This window comes from Telopea speciosissima, chromosome 4 (genome assembly GCF_018873765.1).
Source record: "Telopea speciosissima isolate NSW1024214 ecotype Mountain lineage chromosome 4, Tspe_v1, whole genome shotgun sequence".
In the NCBI taxonomy this organism is placed as follows: domain Eukaryota; kingdom Viridiplantae; phylum Streptophyta; class Magnoliopsida; order Proteales; family Proteaceae; genus Telopea; species Telopea speciosissima.
This window is the reverse complement of record NC_057919.1, coordinates 57,894,168-57,916,241: the sequence shown is the minus strand read 5'-3', so window position 1 is coordinate 57,916,241 and position 22,074 is coordinate 57,894,168. Positions and strand designations below refer to the sequence as shown.

At 37.6% G+C, this 22,074-nt stretch overlaps 1 protein-coding gene and 1 long non-coding RNA gene across 2 annotated transcripts; one reads left to right on the top strand and one right to left on the bottom strand.

Annotated features, from left to right (window-relative positions):
• Positions 1 to 1,081: 1,081 nt before the first annotated feature.
• Positions 1,082 to 13,039, bottom strand: LOC122660395 (DEAD-box ATP-dependent RNA helicase 57). The gene is made up of 12 exons (XM_043855689.1): positions 12,905 to 13,039; positions 12,541 to 12,658; positions 12,265 to 12,377; positions 12,018 to 12,109; positions 11,204 to 11,300; positions 10,919 to 10,999; positions 10,608 to 10,840; positions 6,023 to 6,217; positions 3,623 to 3,713; positions 2,423 to 2,545; positions 2,056 to 2,206; positions 1,082 to 1,502 (listed from the first exon to the last, which is right to left on the bottom strand). The coding sequence occupies exons 1-12, from the start codon at positions 12,983 to 12,985 to the stop codon at positions 1,291 to 1,293; spliced, it is 1,587 nt and encodes a 528-aa protein (XP_043711624.1). The 5' UTR covers positions 12,986 to 13,039; the 3' UTR covers positions 1,082 to 1,290.
• On the top strand, positions 5,511 to 5,908 carry LOC122660396. The gene is made up of 2 exons (XR_006332675.1): positions 5,511 to 5,637; positions 5,746 to 5,908. It is a non-coding gene; the product is annotated as an uncharacterized LOC122660396 (long non-coding RNA).
• Positions 13,040 to 22,074: the final 9,035 nt, after the last annotated feature.

Sequence of the window (22,074 nt, the reverse complement as noted above, 5' to 3'; positions counted from 1 at the left end):
TGTTGTTTTTAGCACAAATGAATACGCTCATGTTCTTGGGGTGCAGCTTTGTGCAATTTGAATATTCATTCAAAATAAGATTCATTACCAAAGTTGTAATCTAGACAAATTAATGAGAAGAACCTTAGGAGAAGTATGCATTGGGTGTTTTAAACTCCTCAAAAATACCAGGGGAAATCTAGGTCCTTAGTGAGTATACGCTTGATGGGCGTCAGTAACGGTGTAGGACATTTCGAACCTTCAACATATAGAAAGGAATAACTATGACCTTAGATTTTATGGTGAACCCTTCACTGTAGATGAAGGAAAACTTTCTCCCATGGATTTTAACTATTGTTTACTAATTTGCAGCGGACTCTGGAAGTGTTGACCATCATTTTAAGTGCCACTCAACTGTTCTGGATGGGTCCAATCCATGTTGGAATAACAAATGTTATCAGTCGACGCAGGCGTCGAGCTTGTAATGGAATAGCATTGCCAGTATCAGTTCACATATCCTTTCCTTAAACTTCTTTTGGTTTCTGTATGTTTTCTTTTCTTGGATCATGTCTATAAAAATCAGGTGATAACTGTTAAGTATTCGTATCAGACAGCATATCAGAAAGTTGATTTTAAAGAAACGTCAGAGTATGGAAGAGACACTAAGAGATGTTAGATACACTTTGATATGTATTGATATGCTTATCTCTATATTTATGGCACCTATGTGATTCATATCTTCATTGGCAAGTGCAACGTCAAACCTACTGATAAGTAATAAGAAGCAATTAAACAAAATTTGGTAAAAGATGTTCCCCAACACCAACCCAAACCCCCCCCCCCCCCAACCAAAAAAAAAATTTAGATGTTTTAGGTTTCAGAGACCTGTGTATCAATTCAATATCAGTTAGTATCATATTAATCTGTACCGATTCTTTTATCAATCTGGGTCGATTCAATATGCAGAGACTCAGGGCAGGACAAGGTTCACCATTATGTTATGGAAGAGATGCCATTATTTTTCCTCATTAGGCAAAATTAAACAGAAACAAGAACAACTTAACTGGATCTTACAAGGGAGTAAAATAGTAAATGGTAACAATTCAAAGAAGTAACATTTTCTGATGAACAGTACCAAAATTTAATTATCTCAAAAACTGTTTAGACAAGATTACACTCCGAAGCACAACTTACGCACTAGGAAAGATTGTGGCTTGTATGAGAATCTTTGGAATAAATAGTATTTGAAACTGAATGGTTGCTACAAACAAAAAGCACAGAAAATTTCTTCTAAGGTTACTTGTCATTGATTCATTCTTCTTCTTGGTCTTTTGGTTTGGTTGAGATGGAATCTCTTTGTGGACGGTGCTTTTTCCGCTTGAGCTTGGGCAAGTCCATGATCCAAGATGGAACCTCACAGCCAGAAGCCTTCATCACATTGGCTATGTTCCGCAAAAATGGTACATCATCTTCTGTGTACAAAGTAATAGCTTCCCCACTCCTCCCTGCTCTGCCAGACCGACCTAAAAGAAAAACTAACCGCCTTAGTTTCACAAACATTTGCACACAACCTCAGATAATCAGCAAACAAGGAGTACAAAAAAGTTCATTACTTTGAACAAATATGCACAGCATATACATTACCATATAACTGAGGCCTCTACCTGGAAATTGTCCAGAATTGTTTTTAAAATCTGTGCCCGACACAGACATGTCTCATACTTGGTTGTGACTAGTTAAAGAATGCAAGAAACTATAAATTTTCTATATCCAATCTCAATTCTCAACTACTGACATGTCTTTTGTACAATTCTGAACCAGACATATTCTTGGAGTCACCCCTTCATACATCAGAATCTTCAATCCATGTATTGGGGGGGGGGGGGGGGGTGTCAAGGAATAGGGAGGGAAGTTATTATGAAATAAAATGCCAAACACATTGTTACACTACAATGAATGCCCTTCGTGCTTCTTTTAGTATAAAACATCCAAGTCAGGCTGAGCCTCATCGGGCATTCCATCACATATTCATACCAAATGTTATATGGGAGAGAGAGGGACCAGTAAATCACATACCGATCCGGTGAATGTATGCCGCAGCAGATTCAGGAAAATCGTAGTTAATCACACAGTTGACACCCTTGAAATCCATGCCCCTGGCAATAACATCTGTTGCAATTAAGACCCACGTCTTCCCTGCTCTGAAATTATCAACTGCATCTTCTCGCTGCATTTAATTAAAGTAATTCAGGATTTACCAAAAGAATTAAAACATTTTAAGATTTGGGCAATTTTTTAAGCACAAAAGACGACTTGAAAATGCAATATGACTACAAAAAATAAATAAGAGATCAATCAACTTAGACAATTATCTTTATTAGCTTTTTCACCATGATTGTAATGGTAATCTAACATTCTGAGAAGCAACCGTTGTAAAAGTAACCTGTATCTGGGACAAATCCGCATGGATGACATCAACCCTAATGTTGTCAAATGCCAATTCCCTGTAGAGCTCCTTTGCCCGCTCTTTGCTTTGGACAAACACTAGCACAGGTGGATTGAGGCTCTAAAACCCCAATGAGATCATCAAAGGCCAAAACAAGAGCAGGGAAGCTAGTCAGTGAGAAGAAGATTACTTAAATTAAAACAAACAGAATAATAAAGCAAAGAATGATGCTAGAAACAGCATTTTTTCTATTGTTTCAATTGATTATCAATGTTATGTGGCCAAACTTGTAAGTTCAGATTTTTTTTAAGACACTGACCATTAAGAAAGTCATATGGCTTAATAACATTCACTTTCTCTTCTTTAAAACTCTATACACTTGTAATCCTAATGTTAATAAAAAATTATCTTGCATCTTTGGATGTTTTGGCAGTTTGGCACCATTCATCAGCCAAATGGATTTGCCCCATCTTTACCTGGCTCAATCAGAAATAATTTCCATGAATCAGGACCATAAGGAATAAATTGAACATGACAATCACTTTTTGGATTTTCCTTTGCTTTGGAAAAACAGTACCATGTACAATCATATGGAATGAGGCAAAATTTTATAAATCAAGAGGGAGTTCTACTGGCTCATCCTGTCTGAAACTCTGGACCCAAGAGAAGAAAGTAGCTATACTAAAATATCAGCATAGTGAGAAGAGCAGAATCCAAACCGAGTATAACACCTGACAATGAAGAATAATATACAAGAGCAAAATAAAACTAAATTCGTCATCCTCCATAAGCTGGAAGCGAACTTGCAACCATGGTTTGAGGAATCGGTATAGGATCGGCCATGTCATACTGGTACCGTCAGAGACCGATACTTATTCCTGGCAGATCCCGTATCGATGGATCGGTACGGTCAAGGGTAAAAATGTAATAAAAAATCATGTTTTCTTAAGAAAAACATGACCGATCCAGACTGATACCGATTACTAAAACCCTGCTTGCAACTGGAATGTTTCTCTAAGAATCATCCAACCGAACTATTCTCTTAACTTTACAGATGTTACCAAAAATTGAGTTTCTCATTTCTAGGTTTCAGCACACGTTTCAATTTATCCTTTTATAGGCTCCAAGTATCAGAAATGGGAGGCATAGAAGCAAGTCAACAATTTCTATACAACGCACAATCAACTGCATACATACCTCAGCAAAACTTTGTCGAAGTGCAAGTAGCTTCCCTTCTTCGCTACCAGCAAAAACCAGCTTTTGCTTTATCAATTCTGAAGCAGAGTTTCTGTAAGACCCCTCAAATGAGTAAATCTTTAAGCATGAAGCAACAAGCAACATAATTGAAGAGCAGTCATTGGTTAGAAGCCTAATGATGCGGGAGCATACTAAAGAAGAGTTCATATTGTTTGTTTGACCATTGGGTTCAATTGTTGGTGATTGGGGACATCGCATTACAGGAAATTGGGTTATTTCCGTCACATTTCTTAGAGATTATTTTTAACCAGTCAAAACTTCTCTATTTTGCATGATATAGGTGAGTCATTTGACAGGTTATTAAGTTAGCTATCTAAGAGACCAAGATCTTGCAATTCCGACTTATCTATTTTTAATTAGTAATTTTATTTAACTAGGAAAGTGGTTGAGGACTCAAGGGAGTTGCTATATAGTAATTAGATTCATATTAGGAGTCTTTATTATTTACGCTAGTCTATTTCACAAGATTATGTCTTAGAGTCTAAATCCACTCTCGTATTTGGGAAGGGTTAGTCCATATGCAGGGTCATAAACAAGTTTGTTTGTGGTCTTCAATTGATATAATTATCAGGGTAAGGGTATTCCTATGGAGCAAGAAACAAGAGCGACTTCTCCTTTTTTATTGCTGGTTTTTTACATGGTACCAGCCTGGTGACTTTTCTGGTTTCCATTTCTAGTTGTTTTTCTGGTATTTCTTCATCATTACACTGTTTTCTAATTTTCTTCACTAATTACATATTCCATAGGTTCTGGTTCAGGGTTTCATACTTCAAATTTCCCCAAGGCCGATTACCCACGGGCATAATAAGGGATTTTGATTCCCCTCTCTCGTGACCTAACAACGGAACAGGAATAATAGCATATATGGTGATGCAGATAAGTCACTTAGAGGGCTTACCGAGATGGGTTATGTATGCATTGGGCCTTTGATTCTATTTGTTTATTTTGTAATTGGCCAATTTAATAAGCCGACAATATGGGTAGAAAGTAGGAAAACGGGATTTACTTCACTAGTTTAGTTAAAGTCCTATTTTGAGTTTGTTTTCTTTATTATTTCACTTTCCTAGTCAATTAGGATACCTTACTAGTTAAAGATTGGGTTAGGCCTTTCCTTTCCTTTTTATTGTCTAAGTCTATTTTTGAGTCTTTTATATAATAAGTTTGCAAGGGAGGCCAACATTGTACACGAATTTGATTAGTAAAATATTGACTTAAGCCTTTGTGAAAATCCTGAGATAGGATAGGTGAGAGACCTAGGGTGAGATACCCATTCCCTTCTCCCATCCCCTTTCATCGGTTCTTGATTCAACCCGTAAAGCTGTCCAATCGATCTCAAGGTTTATTCAAGTTGTTGTGATTTTCTTCTGTTGCAGATTGTTCTCATTCAAATCTGGAAGTACATCATTTCAGAATTGCTAGCAAGATCCACCTTCATCCACCGAATCAGCAGAGACAATTCTACCACTGATTCAAGGGAAACTAAGGTTTCAAAACCCTAAGGCTGTTCAATCCCTGCTCTGATCGTGTATTTTATTTGGGATTCATCCTACTTTCAACAATAGTATCCAACCCATTTTCTACTTTAGCAGGTTATTGTTCCCTCATTTGAGTTCTCATTGTTCTCTTTCTTTGGTGGTTACCAATTTGAGATCTCATCATTCTCTTCCAACCAATTTGAAATCCCATTGTTCTCTTTCTTGTTCACTGGAGGTTTTCAATTTGATCCTGCATTGGATTAGACCTATTCTGGTTCTAGTCTTACATTATGTGGCATAGTAGTAAGCCAGGCAAAGACCTGATCACTACTAGGTGTCTACAACCATCTCTCCAAGAAACCCTTTTTCTGGAGGGCACATATTTCGTTGTCCACCCTTCTAGAGCATTAAAGACAGTATGATGGTTACAACCATCTAATCAGGTCAATTTCTAGCACAAGGATATATTATTGGTGGAAGGTCGGTAACTCGGTCCCATCATCCATATCTGCAAAAGCTTTAAAATCAAAAAGATTGTTTTAATCGTCTGATCAGGTCTTCTAGCAAAGGAATATTTCTTTATAGAAGGGGGATCCCACTTATATGAGCATCACATGTCCAATGACCACATTCATAGATCATCTTAGGTGTGTTAATGGCTAGGGTCTACATGGGCATACTTACAAGAAACTTTAAGTTTGAATTTTTTGCCATGGTAAAATAGATATAAAGAAATGCTGAAAATACTATTTTTTTTTAAAAAGGAAAGGAAAAAGGATGTCCACTGGCCTTATAGTTTAAAGGGAAGGCAAAACAAGACTCAGAGAAGAGTAGTGCTTCATATTTGATTGTGTCTAATACTTACTTCCTACCCACAATAATTCGAACTGCATCATGCATTATTGTGCGTGCAAGATCTTCAACAGTATCAGGTAAGGTTGCACTGAACAGAGAACGTACTATAGAAGGATTTGAACATGCTTTGACCACAGAATCAATTTGCTTCATAAAGCCAAGCTCAAATAGCTTATCGGATTCATCCAACACGAGGTACTCCACCCTTCAAAAATTACAGAAACTCAACTGGATCAGCAAAAAAGCAGTATGACGTTCTATTTTCATTTCTACAGGAGCTACTATCAGATCTGTATGCTATTACAATAGAATATAATCTAAATGAGTGAACTGATGCATCTGTACATTATCTTTTCTTTTGTAAATAATCAAATTTTCACCCTTCGCCAATTCCCCACTCCCCCCCAACCCCCCCCCCCCCAAAAAAAAAAAAAAACAAACAATAACATTCTCTAGACTTCTAACTTTGCACTCTGTAAAATTTCAGTGGACAATGAGGCATGACTCTTCATAATTCTGCCGGATCAATCATGTTATAGCTTGATAAATTCCAAAGAACTGGTCATAACTTCCTTTTCTTTTTCTAATAAGGAACCATCTCATGCCATCACAGACATTTGATAAAACCATAGGATCTTGGAATTTCTTTATTTCCTCACACGATTTACAATCGTCCAAGTCATCTGCCCATTGATTGAGATTGGCAGGCTGCCATGATTGACATTGCCAAGCTGCCATTCTAGAGTTCATGAGTCTTAGCTGCATTGGAAAAGCCTCGTCACGAATAACAAACTATTGTAGGACAATGAAAGTAAAGAGATAATTAACTTAAATACTAATGAAAAGGCATATGAACATACCAAAGGTTAGGACTTTTGAAATTCACATTCCAATTTCTCCTTGATAAAAATTGGAGAATATGTGCCCTACAAATGATTAAACACTCATTTTACACCGTTCTCTACAAATGATAATTCAAACAACTAGAGTCAGAAGATATTGCAACCATTATGAATCTACCTGATGTAAGCTATAAAACAGGTCAGGATGTAGTATAGGAAAGCTTGATTACCACAAGGGCTCCCACGTGCAACATTTGGTCTAGTGGGCTACACCAGTCTGTGCAGCAAGGAAAACCGTGCTGGGCAGCTGAAGAAGGCTATACCTGTCAGGTTCATTTTTTTGGAGACATTCCAAATCTTTTCTACTGAGGTTGCAACAATACTCTTGGAATTTTATGCTCAAACTTTCGGTTTGGAGCCAAATTTGAGTCTGGTTAGGTCTTATGTTACTTCAGGCTACTTTTATGGTCACACTTAACCTGTTCTCTATATTCAAAATCTTCTCTTGTAAGGTTACAATGACCCTATTTATATTTTGGGCTTCATAAATTTGTTGTGTCAGACCTAAGCCTATATTGTATACTATTCCTGGCCAATTTTACATTATTAGTTTATGTTCGGACTTAGCTTGAGTCGTTTTGTCACTTTTTCCCAAAGTCATTTCACTTGAGTTAGAGTTAGCCCAGTCACTTTAATGTGCAGTTTTTTCTTCTTCTTCTTCTTTCTTTCTTTTTTGGGAAATTTACGTTTACCACCCCTGTGGTTTCAAACAATTATATCTACCACCCTTAAAATTTTCAAAATTACATCCGTACTCCTGAGTACTAACTCTGTTAGTTTTATTTTGAAAAGACAATTTTGCCCTTTCTTATTTGTTATTAATAAACTCACTCCACCCCTTCTACCCAAAAAAAAAAAAAAACTCACTGGAACCCTTGTTACCGTTGCATACCCTGACGACCTTGCATCTTGCTACCACCTCCTGCTCCGACGACCACCTGCTGCTCCGCCACCATTGCAGCTCTGGCAACCACCTGCTGCTCCGACGGGTAACTTCTTCTTCTTCTTCTCAATATTATTCTGTAATTAAAATGTCCTTTTCCAGGCCTAAACAATCAATTGGAGCCAAGTTTTTTGCAGATTAAAGCTTGCGGCAGATTATGTAATTCATTGGAGTCAAGGTTTTTGCAGATTAAGGCTTGCGGCAGATTATGTAATTCATATTTTCTCACAATCGAGATCTTTAATTATTCTTTATCCAACCATTGGATTCTCTTCAGCTTTGGGGGTAGATTGAACCCACTTGGAAGTCCACTTGATCAAGTTTTGAAGCAGATCAGACTTGCAGATCCAAATTAATTGAAGATCTTCTCCACTCCTGGTGGTACTCTGTTTTGTAGTTGGTTTTCAGAGACTGATTTCTGAAATTATTAATTATCTGTCCAGCAGTTTTTTCTTCATACTTTGTGAGATTATTGCCCTCCAAGGACACCTACTTCGATCCAGTTTTGGGGCCCATCTGGGCGTGGTCTTTTGGCAATCAGAAATATCCATCTGAGTCTGGTGGTACCCTGTTTTTTTGGCCTATTTATCGTAAGAACAAAAATACATTTCAGAAATTCACAGGTGCATAGTTGAACTAATTGTATTAAGAGTCTTGATTCAAGGCCAGAAGGTTCTACGTTACTGAACTGCTACAGAAAACCATCTATAAAAACCCCTCACCTGAAACCCCTTCCTGAAACACTCATTACTAGCTTAAACCCCTACCTGAAACACCTCCTTGAAACCCCCATTATTGCACTGTCGATTTCTGAAACCCCATTACTAGCTTCAAACCCCACCTGAAACATCTCCTTGAAACCCCCATCAACACGCTGCTGATTCCTGAAACCCCAAAGGGTATCAGCAGTGCACTTCACCGAAACACCTCCTCTCCTTGAACCCATACTTGCCAATCCACCTCCCTGAAACCCCGTTCTTGGCAGCGCACCCCACCTGACCTTGCAGGTCCATGGTGACCTGCAAATTCAGGAACTAAAATAAAAAAATAAAAAATAAAGTTGTTTCATGCGTTACGGGTGTTTGACTGAACAGAGCCTGAAGAAGACGAGAACTCCTCTCTTGTCAATGATGATATTTGTTTAAAAAAACAAAAGAAACCCCCTGTTTCAGTCTTTCATATGCGCAGCAAGGGTCTTAGATGGGTTCTTTCATGGGTTCTTTTTTGGCCAGCTCTGGCATTAAATGAACAACAGCAGGGGTGGGGGTGAGGCCGTGAGGGAGGGACAAGGATAAGTGGCGGGGATGGGGAGTTGCAGATGGTAGAGAATGAGTACCTTCTGATCATCGGCGATTTTAGGTTAGGAGGTTGCAAGAAAAGGGGCTGCAGGAGGAGGAGGAAGAAGGGTAAAAGGGTCATGTTACATGGACCCAGGGTTAGTATGGGGATTAAAGATGGTGGTTCATCCCAAGTGGGGGTAAATATGGAATAGCACCTTTATTAAGGGTATTATGGGCATTTAGATTATATTTGGGCCATGACATCATCACTTAACTATTCTCATCTAACGGTAGGGGTACATTTGTAAGCTTATTTCAAAATACAGGGGAGGTTTATGAAATAGATGAAATTTCAGGGGTCGTAGACGTAATTGTTTGAAACCACAAGGGTGGTAAATGTAAATTTCCCTTCTTTTTTTTTTTTTTGGGAGGGGGGGGGGTGTGGGGCCAAAACTTGGCAATAACAAACTTTCGCTTAACTTAGATGTCTCTAAAAGGAATCTATAACTTGCCTATCTAGTTAAACCAAGATCTGACAAATCTAATGTGATTTAAGATGGTTTCAGCCATATTGGTAAGGATGTAAGTACAGTCTGATAGGATTTATAATCTAGAATATGGAAAGTCATATATAATGGCCTAATGTACATGAAAATTTTACATATACTAATGAAGAAGCATCAGTTGCTTCGGTTTTCTGTCCAGATCAATTCAAGATATGATACATAGATATCAATTGGAGATCACATTATCCAAGTATAATTCTGTGTCTCTGTGGAGGGTGGACCTTGGTGCAACGATTAGGTTGCTCCATTGTGACCAAGTGGTCATGGGTTCGAGTCTCCGGAAACAGCCTCTCTGCGAAGTAGGGGTAAGGCTGTGTACATTATGACCTTCCCAGACCCCGCAGTGGCGGGAGCCTCGTGCACTGGGTATGCCCTTTTTTAACTTCTCTGTCTCTGCATATTATTTACTCGTGAAAATTATTCCCTTGCATGGTCCCAACACTCTTATCATATTTCATCCAACAACTTGATTTACCTAATACCTTCAATCAAAACCTGCATCGCTACATCTTTCAACCAGCCATAAAATTAATCTTTCTTCTCCCATTTCTTCAACTGATTCCTAAATCCTCCATCTGTTTTATGTCCATCAAACCAATTTTCCCTGATATGAACTCCTTTAAATGAGATCCCAATCCAAATAGAAGCCCAGCATCAAATATTCTCCAAGCCTAACCACTAAATGCTATTAAGTCTTTAAATTTTTCCATTGTACCACTGTATATTAGTATCAAAATCCCTTGTCCTGCATCATGACCATGCATGGACAAAAACTATATTTTCTCCTTCTCCTTTTTGTTTTCTGTGCATATTGTAACCCAGAAAGGATATATTTATCAGTTCCTGATAATCATATAGAGCATGAAAGGTCAGAATGTTCAGATAAACTAAATAAAAAATATACCTGCTTAAATCTAGTTTCTTTTTCTGCATTGCAAACCGAATGCGAAGTGGTGTAGATACAAGAATATCACAAGGCATTTTCTCAAAATTACCACTTCTTGTGAGCTCCTTAGTCATTAATTTAATGTAGAATTTCTTTCCTTTGGCCAACTTCTTGCACTCTCTGGTTGTCTGCGCAGCTAATTCCCGGGTGGGGCAGAGGATTACAGCTCGGATACCATCTTTTGATCCATGCTGATTATATGATAAAGGTCATTTATGATTCAAGAATGAAATTCCAAAGAAATAGTTTGAATGATCCATGGATGATACCTTAAGTTTCATTAGTATAGGACATAGAAAAGCCAAAGTCTTGCCTGAACCTGTTGGAGCACAAGCAAAGCACTCTCGGCCCTGATAAATAGTGGCAGAAGATTGTCTTCAGGTTAAGTGGTTAAAACATGGCAGAGACAAAACTTTGTCATATATGTAAATTAAAACCATAATTAATATCCTGATCACAATAAATATTTATAAAGCAACTTACCAACTCAATGTTTTTTTTTGGGGAGGGGGGGTGTGAGAGAAGAAAAGATAGCTTAAAATAGAAGAGCATACAGAGAGGAGGACTGGAATAGCCTGCCTTTGGATTGGCGTTGGTTCTTTAAATCCGAGTTCCACTAAATTGCGTAATAAATATGACTTACAGCCATACCTGCTCTAAGATCAAATCAAGATTTCATTTTTACTAGCAAAGATTTGCAAACAATAAATAAATATAAACCAGTAAAACAGAAGGAAACGATGATGGCAGAAAATGGAAACCACAAAAAAAAATATTTTCATTATCGAAAAGAATATTAGAAACAGTGAAATTCGTTGGGGCATGAGGTGTGCAACCATCTTCATTTTTGAATGGTTGATTAAAATACAACTAGGACTAGGACACCGACTATAATAAAAAATGAATACAGTTGTTGCATATGTAGTGGCAACAGAACCAAGGAAAAACAGAAAACATCAAGTATTCCTCAATATGCATACCCAAAGTTCCTTCTCATTATTTTGATGAAGCAGAACAAGCCAAAATTGATGTACCACTCCAATTAGGTTTATTGAAACCATGACAAAAAAAAATCCTTAACTTTCTCATAATCCTTCCCCTTTTTGATGAGTGTCAAGCCTCAAAGGAATTTCTTGTGAAGCTAGACAAGATTTTCGGACTGTCCTAGTGAAACAGCTGGGAAACTGATCTAAGTCACACTAAGCTGTTGTAGACTTGCAGTAGCTTTGATCTCTTAACAAACAAGATACGAAAGCATCATCAAATTCTTAATACTTCAAATTTTTTTCAACAAAGAAAACCAAAAACCATCTCAGAGGAAACCAAATTCGCATATGCACATGAATTGCATATTAGAAGAAAGAATACCTTGAGCTCAACTCCGAAAAATCTTTAAGAAGAGAGGGGACATTATGCCCAGAAATATGAATTCCGTGTTTCTTACGAAATAGTGCATCTCTCTGAAATTGTGAAGCAAAATTGAAGTCAGTCAGTAAACCCCATGACTTTAAAGAAGACTCCCTTTCAAACTTGGAACAGACAACTATTACAACCACCCTCTCCCCCCCCCCCCCAACACACACACACACACCACAAAAAAAAAGTGCTTATTAACCTCAATCTGTCTGTTCATTTCCTTCCTATCACGAGAAAGATCATTATCTGCATTGTCTTCCAGTTCATTGGCAGTGTCTGAAGTCTTGAAGACATTGAATCCTTGAACAGTTTCTGATGCCAAAGCAAACAGAATGAATAAAAATATACGAACAGACAGATTAGGAAGCATATTGCCAAAAGCAAGAACCCATAAAAAAAAAAATAAGTAGAGATTAGCAATCATATTGTCTACAAGCTCACTGCCTCAATGATACAACATAAGAACGAAGGTTACCAGGAACTTTCACTCTCCGCTTCCGCTTTTTGCCAGATAGAATCGCCTCTTCTGCTTCGACCTTTCCAGTTTCCACCAAGCTCAGGTTTTCCGGTGATTCCTCACTCTCTTTTTTCTCCTTAGTAGCCAAATTGATAAATAAAAAAAAAATTAAAAACAAAAACAAAAATTCAAGTGAGTTATTATTAGATTAAATAAGAAACACTACAGAGAGTAGAAAAGCAGGAATTTCCCTTGTAATAAAATCAAGTAAAAGGTTTATCGAACTTATGTTTGTAATAAGATCTCACCAAAATTAGCAATGGTGAAAAATTTCAGGAAAATAATAGGTCTTAAAAAGTTTTAAATAGAAGAAAGAATTTACTTTAAATAAGGAAAACTCTCTGGTGAACCTCTTCCGGTCGAAATGGGTGCCTGAGAACAAGAAAGAAGATCCCTTCTCCATGGCTGATGATGATACCTGAAGCAGACTGGAAGTTTCTTCTCTTTCGTTTCTCTGAAATTCCCTTAAACCCTCCAACCTAGGGCTTTTCTTCTCTTCTGGTTAAAGGAAGTTTACGCAGTGTAAACGTTAAGAAATGTAGTGATATTCGGTTATTTCACGAAGTCGAAAATTTTCATGACCTGAACAAGCCCATGACAACGACTCAGACCCAGCCCACACAGGCCTTGGTCCTAAGGCCACGTTTGGTAACACAACCATAGCTCTCAATTCTGGAATTTTGGCCCAGAATTAGAATGTGGAACCGGTTGTAGTACATGTTTGGTTTCAATTCTAAGAACCAATTCTAAGAATTAAGAACACATGTTTAAGCCAATGTGAAGGCCTATAGCGCAGTTTGCTCATGTTGATTAAGTAAATCATAAATAAAATTACTCCAATGTGATGGACACGTTGTTTTTATCATACATCTTTTGACACTGCTTGTGAGAATTGTATAAAAATTAAAATATATGATTCCAAATATTAGAGGGTTTTGTCGTTTTTTTCTAATAAACACCTTTTTTTTTTTGGGTTTTTTACAATTATCACCCCAAAAACTTTATTATCTACCCCCAAAATCTTTGAAACAATTGTTACCCCCCGTACTGCAAACTAATAACCAACTGAACCCCACCATTATAGACCTGTAACGGTGGGGGTTAGTCGTGATGGTTTGCCGTTGTCACGATTTTATTAAGACCAAAATACTCTTAGTAATGAAATAAACCATTGTCACAAATTTGTTATGACTAAAATGCCCTTACTAGTGGAATAAACCCTATTCTTCACTTTCTCTTCACCTCATCCTCTTCACTTCATCCTCTACGTTTCAACTGTTGCAGCAAACCGGAGGAAGAAGGAGAAGTTCAGCTCAGCCCTCTTTCTTAGGCCATGATTTCTTCCACCGTATAGAGAGGTGTTACCGTCAAAGGAAAAAACGTAGTTGATTGCTCTCTGAGAAGGGAGGAGAGAAGTGAAACCGGAGGAAGAAGAATAACTTATCTCAGCCCTCTTCTCATGCCACGATTTTAGCCCTCTCTGGTTTAACTATCTCCATCGTCTCAGGTGACATTGCAATTTCCGGCGAAGTTAAGGTTGTCTTCTTCTCCTTATTTTCTCTCTTCGATTAGGGCATAATATCACAATGTCTTGTTGTACCCTTTTGATATTTGTTGTAGATGATCTCTTGCATTAGATATTGTTTATTTTCTTCTCCTCCACCAGTTACATTTTTAATCCCATTCGTGTTCTATACACTCCAATGGAAAATTTCATTTGTGGTCTTCTATTTCGTCTCGTTCACCAAGAATGATCGCTTCTTTGGTGCTTTTCAAGACTTGCTCTGGCTGCAACTGTGGCCTCAAATCAGGTAGTAGCACTGGCCAATGTAATCTTGGAATAAACTGGGTTAGAGTTCAGACTTCTTGTTCTTCAATCCCCATTTAATTCGCATCCCAAAATCTGGCATTTCCTCTAGATGGTCAATATGTTGAATCACTTTTTCAGTATGATTCAAACTTAGGAGATTGCATACCAGACCTTGAACGAAATGAAACTCAACTTTACTGCCATCTGGGTAGCAGGAATGGTCTTGCTACCCTCCTGGAAACCAAGGAAATAAAATGGGATCTAAAAGGATATGTTTGGAAAATACTAAAAACCTTGGAGGATATTTATGAACCCATAGGGGAATGTGAATTATTTCATTTTCTTGCCTGGGAACATCAGTAGCAGAAATGTTATTCCATTTTCCTGGTTGCGAGTGAGGGTTGCCCTTTGACACTTTATTGCATTAGATAAGCTACCATTTCTTGACAATCCATCTAGGCTATAGCATGTGATTACTCACCCCTGTTCTTGAGCTGCTTGCAGCCCGAGCATGTCTTCTTCTCCTTATTTTCTCCAGTAATAACTTCCTGAGATGGCAAAGCATTGACTCACCTAGTAATTTCTTGTTAAAATTTAAGCTTGTCTTGACCAAGAGATCAAGGTACTCATTGAGTGGTCTTGAGAGAATGCACTTGTGCTTGGTTGTAGGACTTGGGGAACAAGTGGATAGTGATCTTTTTTGTCAACTCATTTAGATCCCCATGTACAAACACCCAGCTGCAAATGGGTTTCTAGTGAATGAAAAGCCAAGTAATTTTTAAAGAAATTATGGAAGTGGGTCTTTGTTTGACAATTCATGAAAACATCAAATACTTCTTTGTTTAAAAAGGAAACAAAGACTAACCCATTAATCTATGGCTTGTTCTCCTGAAATGTTTGCAGGTAAGATGTCATCTGGGAGTGTGAATACCGGCTGTGCAAGGTGGGTGATGTTCCAAAACATGGAATGTTATTGTCGGAGGAGATTTGCTGTGAAGATTTCAGAGTCAATGGACAACCCAGATAGGCTGTATTATATTTGTTTTAACAGAGACAATGGTGGTTGCAGATTCTTCAGATGGGCAGTACTCATTGGTGAAACAAGCCAATCTGTGCATGCTAGTGATGCACCAAACAATGAGGGTGAAATAGAGCAGCAGAGAAGTGAAGAGATCGGTAGTCTGAATATTAGATTGAATACTGTGGAGAAGACTGTAGCAATAATGAAGATCACAAATCAAGTAGTGTAGGTGCAGTGGACGGAGGGTCGCTGAGCGTGCACCCGGGGGAAAGAAGGAAAATGGAAAAAAGGGAGTTGCCACCTAGATTTAGGGTCTAGGACCCATGAATGGTGCCCCTCCTTTGCAGAAGGGGCCTAAATTAACTCCAATGACTCAATGGATGATCTGCCCCAGATCTCTAGATAAGTGTCAAGTTACAGGCTAGGAAGGTGTTAGGCACCCAGCAACCGCCCGGCCGACGGCCGGTCTTCCTAGACCAAACTCTGTTGTGTACTGTTGTGTTATACATATTATGCACCTAATTAAACTCATTTTTTTTTTTGAAGATTTTTTTATTAACTTGATTGAAATTTATGAACCTAATTAGGCTAATTAAGATTAATGTTTTGATCCTAATTACTACTCCTAAGTTTTGGTGATTATGTACATTATGCATCCTAATTAAGCTAATTAATGGATTTTACCTAAATTAGAAAGCCTAACTCTATGGTCAAAAACATGGTTGACTGTAAAAAAGAAAACCAAGTTTAATTATATTATGGAAAAGGACAATCATCGATAAGCAAAATAGCTCATAGGCCAAAATAGCCAAAATTATGAAAATGCCACTAAAGGGCCAAAATATGTACAAAGGCATGAAATCATATTTAAATACTGTAAATAAGCAAAACATGATTAAATAACATTAACATCATGCATTTGGATCATCAAGAGCACATGAAATGGCAAGAAAATGTGGGGTGGTAAAAATTACCAAAATGCCCCTGTTATGGCAAACATGTAGAAAATGCATGATAATTCATGAAAATGCTGACTTATGCTTAAAACATGTTTATTAAATGTTAAAACATGCGGCAAAAGTAACAGGAGTCTTTCCAGGGTCCTAAGCAAGGTTTGGTCACAAAATGACCAAAATGCTCCTAAGGGCAAAAGGGCAAAATGGCAAAAGTGTCAAAAGACACTTAGAATCATTGTAGGCATCGAAAGTGATGTTAAACATCCTAAAATGACTGAACACACCAAATGATATTTTCAGAATGATAGCCTAGGCCCACGCTTGGTAAATTACCAAAATGCCCCTAGAGGGCGCAAATGACTTTGTATGCATATCTATCAAGCATGATGGTCACGTATGCATATGAAAACATCCTAAACCATTCGAAAACAGCATGTCATGCATAAAAACATTTTTTTCTATTTTTCCAGAATTTTTCATTATAATTAGAAAAATGACATTTATACCCCTAAATGAGGTGGGAAATGTATAAAAACTATCAAACATGCATGTCAGTGGATAATGATTCCATAAAATCAAGCATGATGAAATATGCATTCCATAATTTTTTTGTGAATTTTTATGCATTTATATTATTTTTAATATTTTTTGAAATACTAAAAAAGAAGGGAAAACAAAGAAAAATACAAAATCCCCATCACAGATCCGAATTGGATCAAACCAGAGCCCATTCCCACTAATCAAAACATGGTCTTTAACATGGTCATAACACTTTTGTCCAAATACCCACCCACATGTTCAGATTTTACATAATCCAAAATCCTTTACAGGGGTAAAAATGTCACAAAAAAAATGATTTGGAGCTTGAGAAAATTAATGAATGTCAAACATGGTGACAAGCATCATCCCTGAAAATTTCATATTTTTATCACTCTTGAATTATTTTTAACATTTTTATAACTGAAAAATAACCTTTGTTGTAAAGAAAATCAAAACAAATACTTAGAAATAAGTAAAAAATATGGAAAAATACCCTTGAAGCGTGGAAGTGCCTGGGCTCAGCTTGAGTAACCTTTTTTTGACCGCAAGTATTGCCGGAAACCTCCAAAAGCCACTCCAAGTGTGGTTGCTCCGAATGGCAAGAGTGATGAAGAAGGGGTATTTACGGAGTTTTATATCAGTAATGGAGCATAACCTATGGATAAGAAAATCATGGATGGAAAGAGGGGATCAAGGACTACGTGAAGGTAATTTTTCACTAATTTTCCTCTGTCCCTAGACCCTCCAAATGGCCTCCTATTTATAGGAGAAAATCTGTTCGAGGAAAAGTCTCAAAGACCCTTGGGGCCTTAATGGCTAGGATAAGGAGTGATGGGCTGGCTTGTGTGTGGCCAGGCTTGCTGAGCAGCCTGGGCTTGCGTGTGCCTAGGCTTGCTGTGCAGCCTGGGCATGCGTGTGCCTAGGCCTGCTGGGCAGGTGGGCATGGGTGATGGGCCTTATGTGGCTCAGCCTAAATGGTGGGGGTTTGTCCCCTGCCGACAGTCCAGCTGGGCCGGGTCAGTCCCGTCTGACTCGGGTCTGTCAAAATGTTTTTTTAATTTTATTTTTCTCTCTTTCTCAAAGATTCCATTTTAAAGGCCCACATTCAAATATTGATATCTTCCAATCCGTGTGGCCGATTTTGACGCGCCACATATTGCCGCAAAGGTCTCAACCCGTACTTTTCATTCGTGTGATAGATATGATCGGATTTTGCCTAAAAATGGCACGGATATCGAGGAAAACACATAAATGGTGTTTCACACCAATCAAGGTCCAAATGATACCAAAATTACATGAAATTTTACGTGTAAGCACAATATGACCAAATAAAGTTATCCAAATGATTTCAGGTCACATCGGGTGGCTTGGATACCAAGAACCATGTCAGGGGTAAAACGGTCATTTTCACAAAATTACCCGATTTGGCTGAAACTTTACGTGAAAACTTAATATGGCCAAATGAGGTCATCCAAAGTATTTCGAACTAAATCGGGTGGTCCAGATACCGAGAACCGTGTCAGGGGCAAAACGGTCATTTTCATGAAAGATGTTGGATTTGGGTGAAACTTCAAATGTGAACTTAAAATGGTTAAATACGGCTATGTTAAGGGTTTAGGCTCTATTTGGGACAGTTTGGTTACAAAAAGTGGGGTAGGGATAATTTGGTAATTCTTGCCATTCATTCACCACACGAGTTACGTCCTTAACCATCATTGTCAAGACATACTTCCAAGGTGTCAAAATGTGGTGTCTACAAGTAGTAATAACTCTGATTGTATTGTACTGTATTTGGAATGTAGTGATTTAAGTCTGGGAATTTCAAAGTCATTTTGTTGAAGTCTATTTTGGTTACTCTTGGGTTGTAATCATGGATGTTTATTAGTTTTGGGTTGTAATGATGCATGTTAATTATGGTTGAATATTGTAGTAAAGTAGCATCTTGTGAACTATTCTCTGTTATTAGAATATGAGTAGAATTAAGCATCAATGGTGTATGTTCACATCAAGGTGGAGCTGGAGCTGGAGATTCTCATCTGTCAACACTCAACAAGGTGGTTTACATAGCTTTCCAGTTGGATATTTTAGAGACCTATCACTGTAGGTGCCAACAAAGTTCTTTTTATTTTTTTTATTTTTTTTTTATGGTGTGGAATAGGAAAGGAGAAAAATAAACAAATAGAGAGAGAGAAAGAGGTACATGATTAATAGAGTCCTGAGATTTTTTACTGTTGTACTGAGAGACTCATTGTCATTATTTCCCTTGGTAAAAAAACTGCTGTTAATCAATGAATGAGAATGGCCTAGAATATCACATTCAATTTTAAATCTAGAGGTGCTCAAAATTCTTTAAAAAAATTTCTGAAAGAATGACAAATCCTGCGCAGCCCACGATCACAACAGAGAGGGCACGTGAATCTTCCTCCAGGGACAAGTTTGGACAGTTTTAGAGACGGGGATGATTCTGAATACACCTATCTGACCATGCTATGGCAACTAGAAAAATTTCAAACAAAAAAAATCCATTATCAGATTGAAACTGAGAAAATTAATGTAAACAGCTCCATGTAACTAATAAAGTCATTTGGTTCCTGTTAAGATTCATGTGGGAATGAATGTTTCAAATATAACTACACAATCACCTAGGGATTGGGAAGAACATTCTATTTGATTTGATTTACTACTATATATGTTGGTAGAATAGAAACTAGTTTAAGGTGAGTAATTAAAATGTGTGGAGAAACAGTTACCTGCTGGAACACATTAATTATATACAGCTCATCATCTATTCAGTATGTCTAATGTTGTTGGATCATGTCATTGAATATCTCTATAATCTATATTTGAAAGCAAGTCTACATGTAAATAGTCTCTCTAAAAAAGTCACAATGAAATTACAAAGAACCATTGTACTTAATATTGTTACAAACAACCTATGACCCTGCACCTTAATACCAGCCCAACCCCAAGACATATTTGTAACTTCTAAAGACATAGTTGCAGCATCTCATTGAAGTTGGCTCCTCAGCTCAAGATCACCTCACCATACCTACAAGTCATGAAACAAATTCCAAGTAACCAACTATACTTAAGTAAATGTTAAATGTTTGTTTTAAACAAATCAAGTTAATTAAGTTTTACACCCCATTGATAATTAGTAGGACTCATACCCATTATTGTTGTGGGTTTGTTCTTCTGAATGCTATAACCTTTGCAGACTTGGCAGCCATTTTTTCCTTCACCTTGTCTTGTGCACACACAATGTCTGAAGTTGTAGTAGATTGCTGTAAGGACCTGGTTACCCTCTGTAAAGAGGTAGCATCATCATCCTTGATATTTCTCTTTCTCTAAAAAAGTCAAGAACAAAAATATTACATTCTACATAGTTTTATCATGCAAAATTAAATATGACATTGAGTATGTTATCATGCCATACCTTAGGAGCATTGCGAGAAGTAGATGGTCTCTTGTCTTTATACTTGTAAGTCCTCTTGTTATGATCAGTACCTCCACAGAGTTGACATTTGATACTCGTTGTCTTCTTCCTTGAATTGCATGAAGCTGCATCTTCTGATTCTCTTCTCCTACTCATACGAGGTCTACCAATCCCCCTCTTTAATATTGGAGGAAGCAAGTCAGTCTCTTGTAGTGTACTAAGATCACTCATTGGGTAAATTATTTCTTGATAGGCCATTAAATATCTTTCTGTGGTGTAAGCTGGATCACAATAGTCCTCTAAAGTTTTCCTATAATTTGGAATGCAAACTCCAGCATGTTTACAAGGTAATCCCGTTGCTACCCACACCCCACACTCACAAGTTGACTCAATCATGTTAACAACATATCTTAGGTCAGATCCATCTTGTATCTCAAATAGCTCTCTCTACCTGCTGAAATGGGTACACAGTGTCTCATACCCTTCCGTACTGCCTCCAGTTTCTCACAAATTATTGGAGTCAGCCTTGTGACACTGGTTAAGCCACTCTCATACCTTTTATGTAATTTTTTCATCATCTTCACTCTAAGACCATCCACCAAAGTAAGGATAGGCTTACTCCTCAAGGGTCCTACCCAGTGATTGAATGACTCAGTACAGTTGTTGGTGATGTGATCACTTTTGGCTCTATGATCAAAAGCATGTCTTGCCCACATTGGTACTGGTGTCTTCATCAACCAATCATAGGCCCCTTCATTATCTTCCTTTACTTCATTCATAGTCTTTTGGAATCCATAGGCATTATATGATTTGCATGCAGTCCAGAACTGACTCCTCAATTGAATGCCACTACGCCATCGAGACTTGAAGTTATTGTATAGGAGTCTGCAGCAATGCCTATGGTGTGCCTCAGGGAATAATTTTGTAATAGCTTCAATAAGACCCTATATACGAAAAGAATATTCACTAGTCAAAAACCTAAACATCATTAATATATTGCCATAAAATAAAAAATATAATGTCAACTATATTAGTCATACCTTCTGTTTATCTGTCATAAATGTATATGGAAGTCCTGTAGGTGTGACTGGACCTATGGCATCACGTAAGCAACTAAGAAAGAATATCCAACTGTTAGTGGATTCATTCTCAAGCACACCGTAAGCAACTGGATACATGTCATTGTTTCCATCAATTGAAACAGCAGATACAAGAACTCCACCATATATTCTCTTCAAATGACATCCATCAAGGCCCAAGAATGGCCTGCATCCCTTCAAAAAACCTTGAACATAAGCATTAAAATATACAAACAAACGCCTGAACTTATGATCTACTCTGTATTCATCTCTGAATAATTCACTCTCTACCAGTCCATGTTGGAATCCATTCTGATATTCTATCGCTACTTGATTCTCAACATTTGCTCTCATTATCATGTCTGCATAACTTTCCAGTCTCCTAATTGCTTTTTTATGACTTGAACTATCTTTCCCTAGGGCAATCCATTTAGCCCTATACAATTGCATATTGCAGGTGTCCAATGCATACTGATCACTCAACAGTTGTTCCATGGTTTTCATACTCATATCTGGGTCCGATCTAATTTTGGACCCAATCTTTCATGCTATCCAACGTGCACTTACTTCCTTATTTCTAACCAATTTTATACATGTGTGAGTGAGAGTAAATGTCTTGATAGAAAATATAATGTCATCTTTTAAACGTG

What these genes read in the sequence shown, in the direction of transcription:
- LOC122660395 (XM_043855689.1), bottom strand. Translation starts at nt 12,985, where the DNA reads ATGGAGAAGGGATCTTCTTTCTTGTTCTCAGGCACCCATTTCGACCGG. An exon ending in AAATGAACAGACAGATTGAG is followed by an intron (nt 12,110 to 12,264) that starts GTTAATAAGCAC and finishes TCACAATTTCAG; the next exon opens with AGAGATGCACTATTTCGTAA. An exon ending in TTCGACAAAGTTTTGCTGAG is followed by an intron (nt 2,546 to 3,622) that starts GTATGTATGCAG and finishes TTGGGGTTTTAG; the next exon opens with AGCCTCAATCCACCTGTGCT.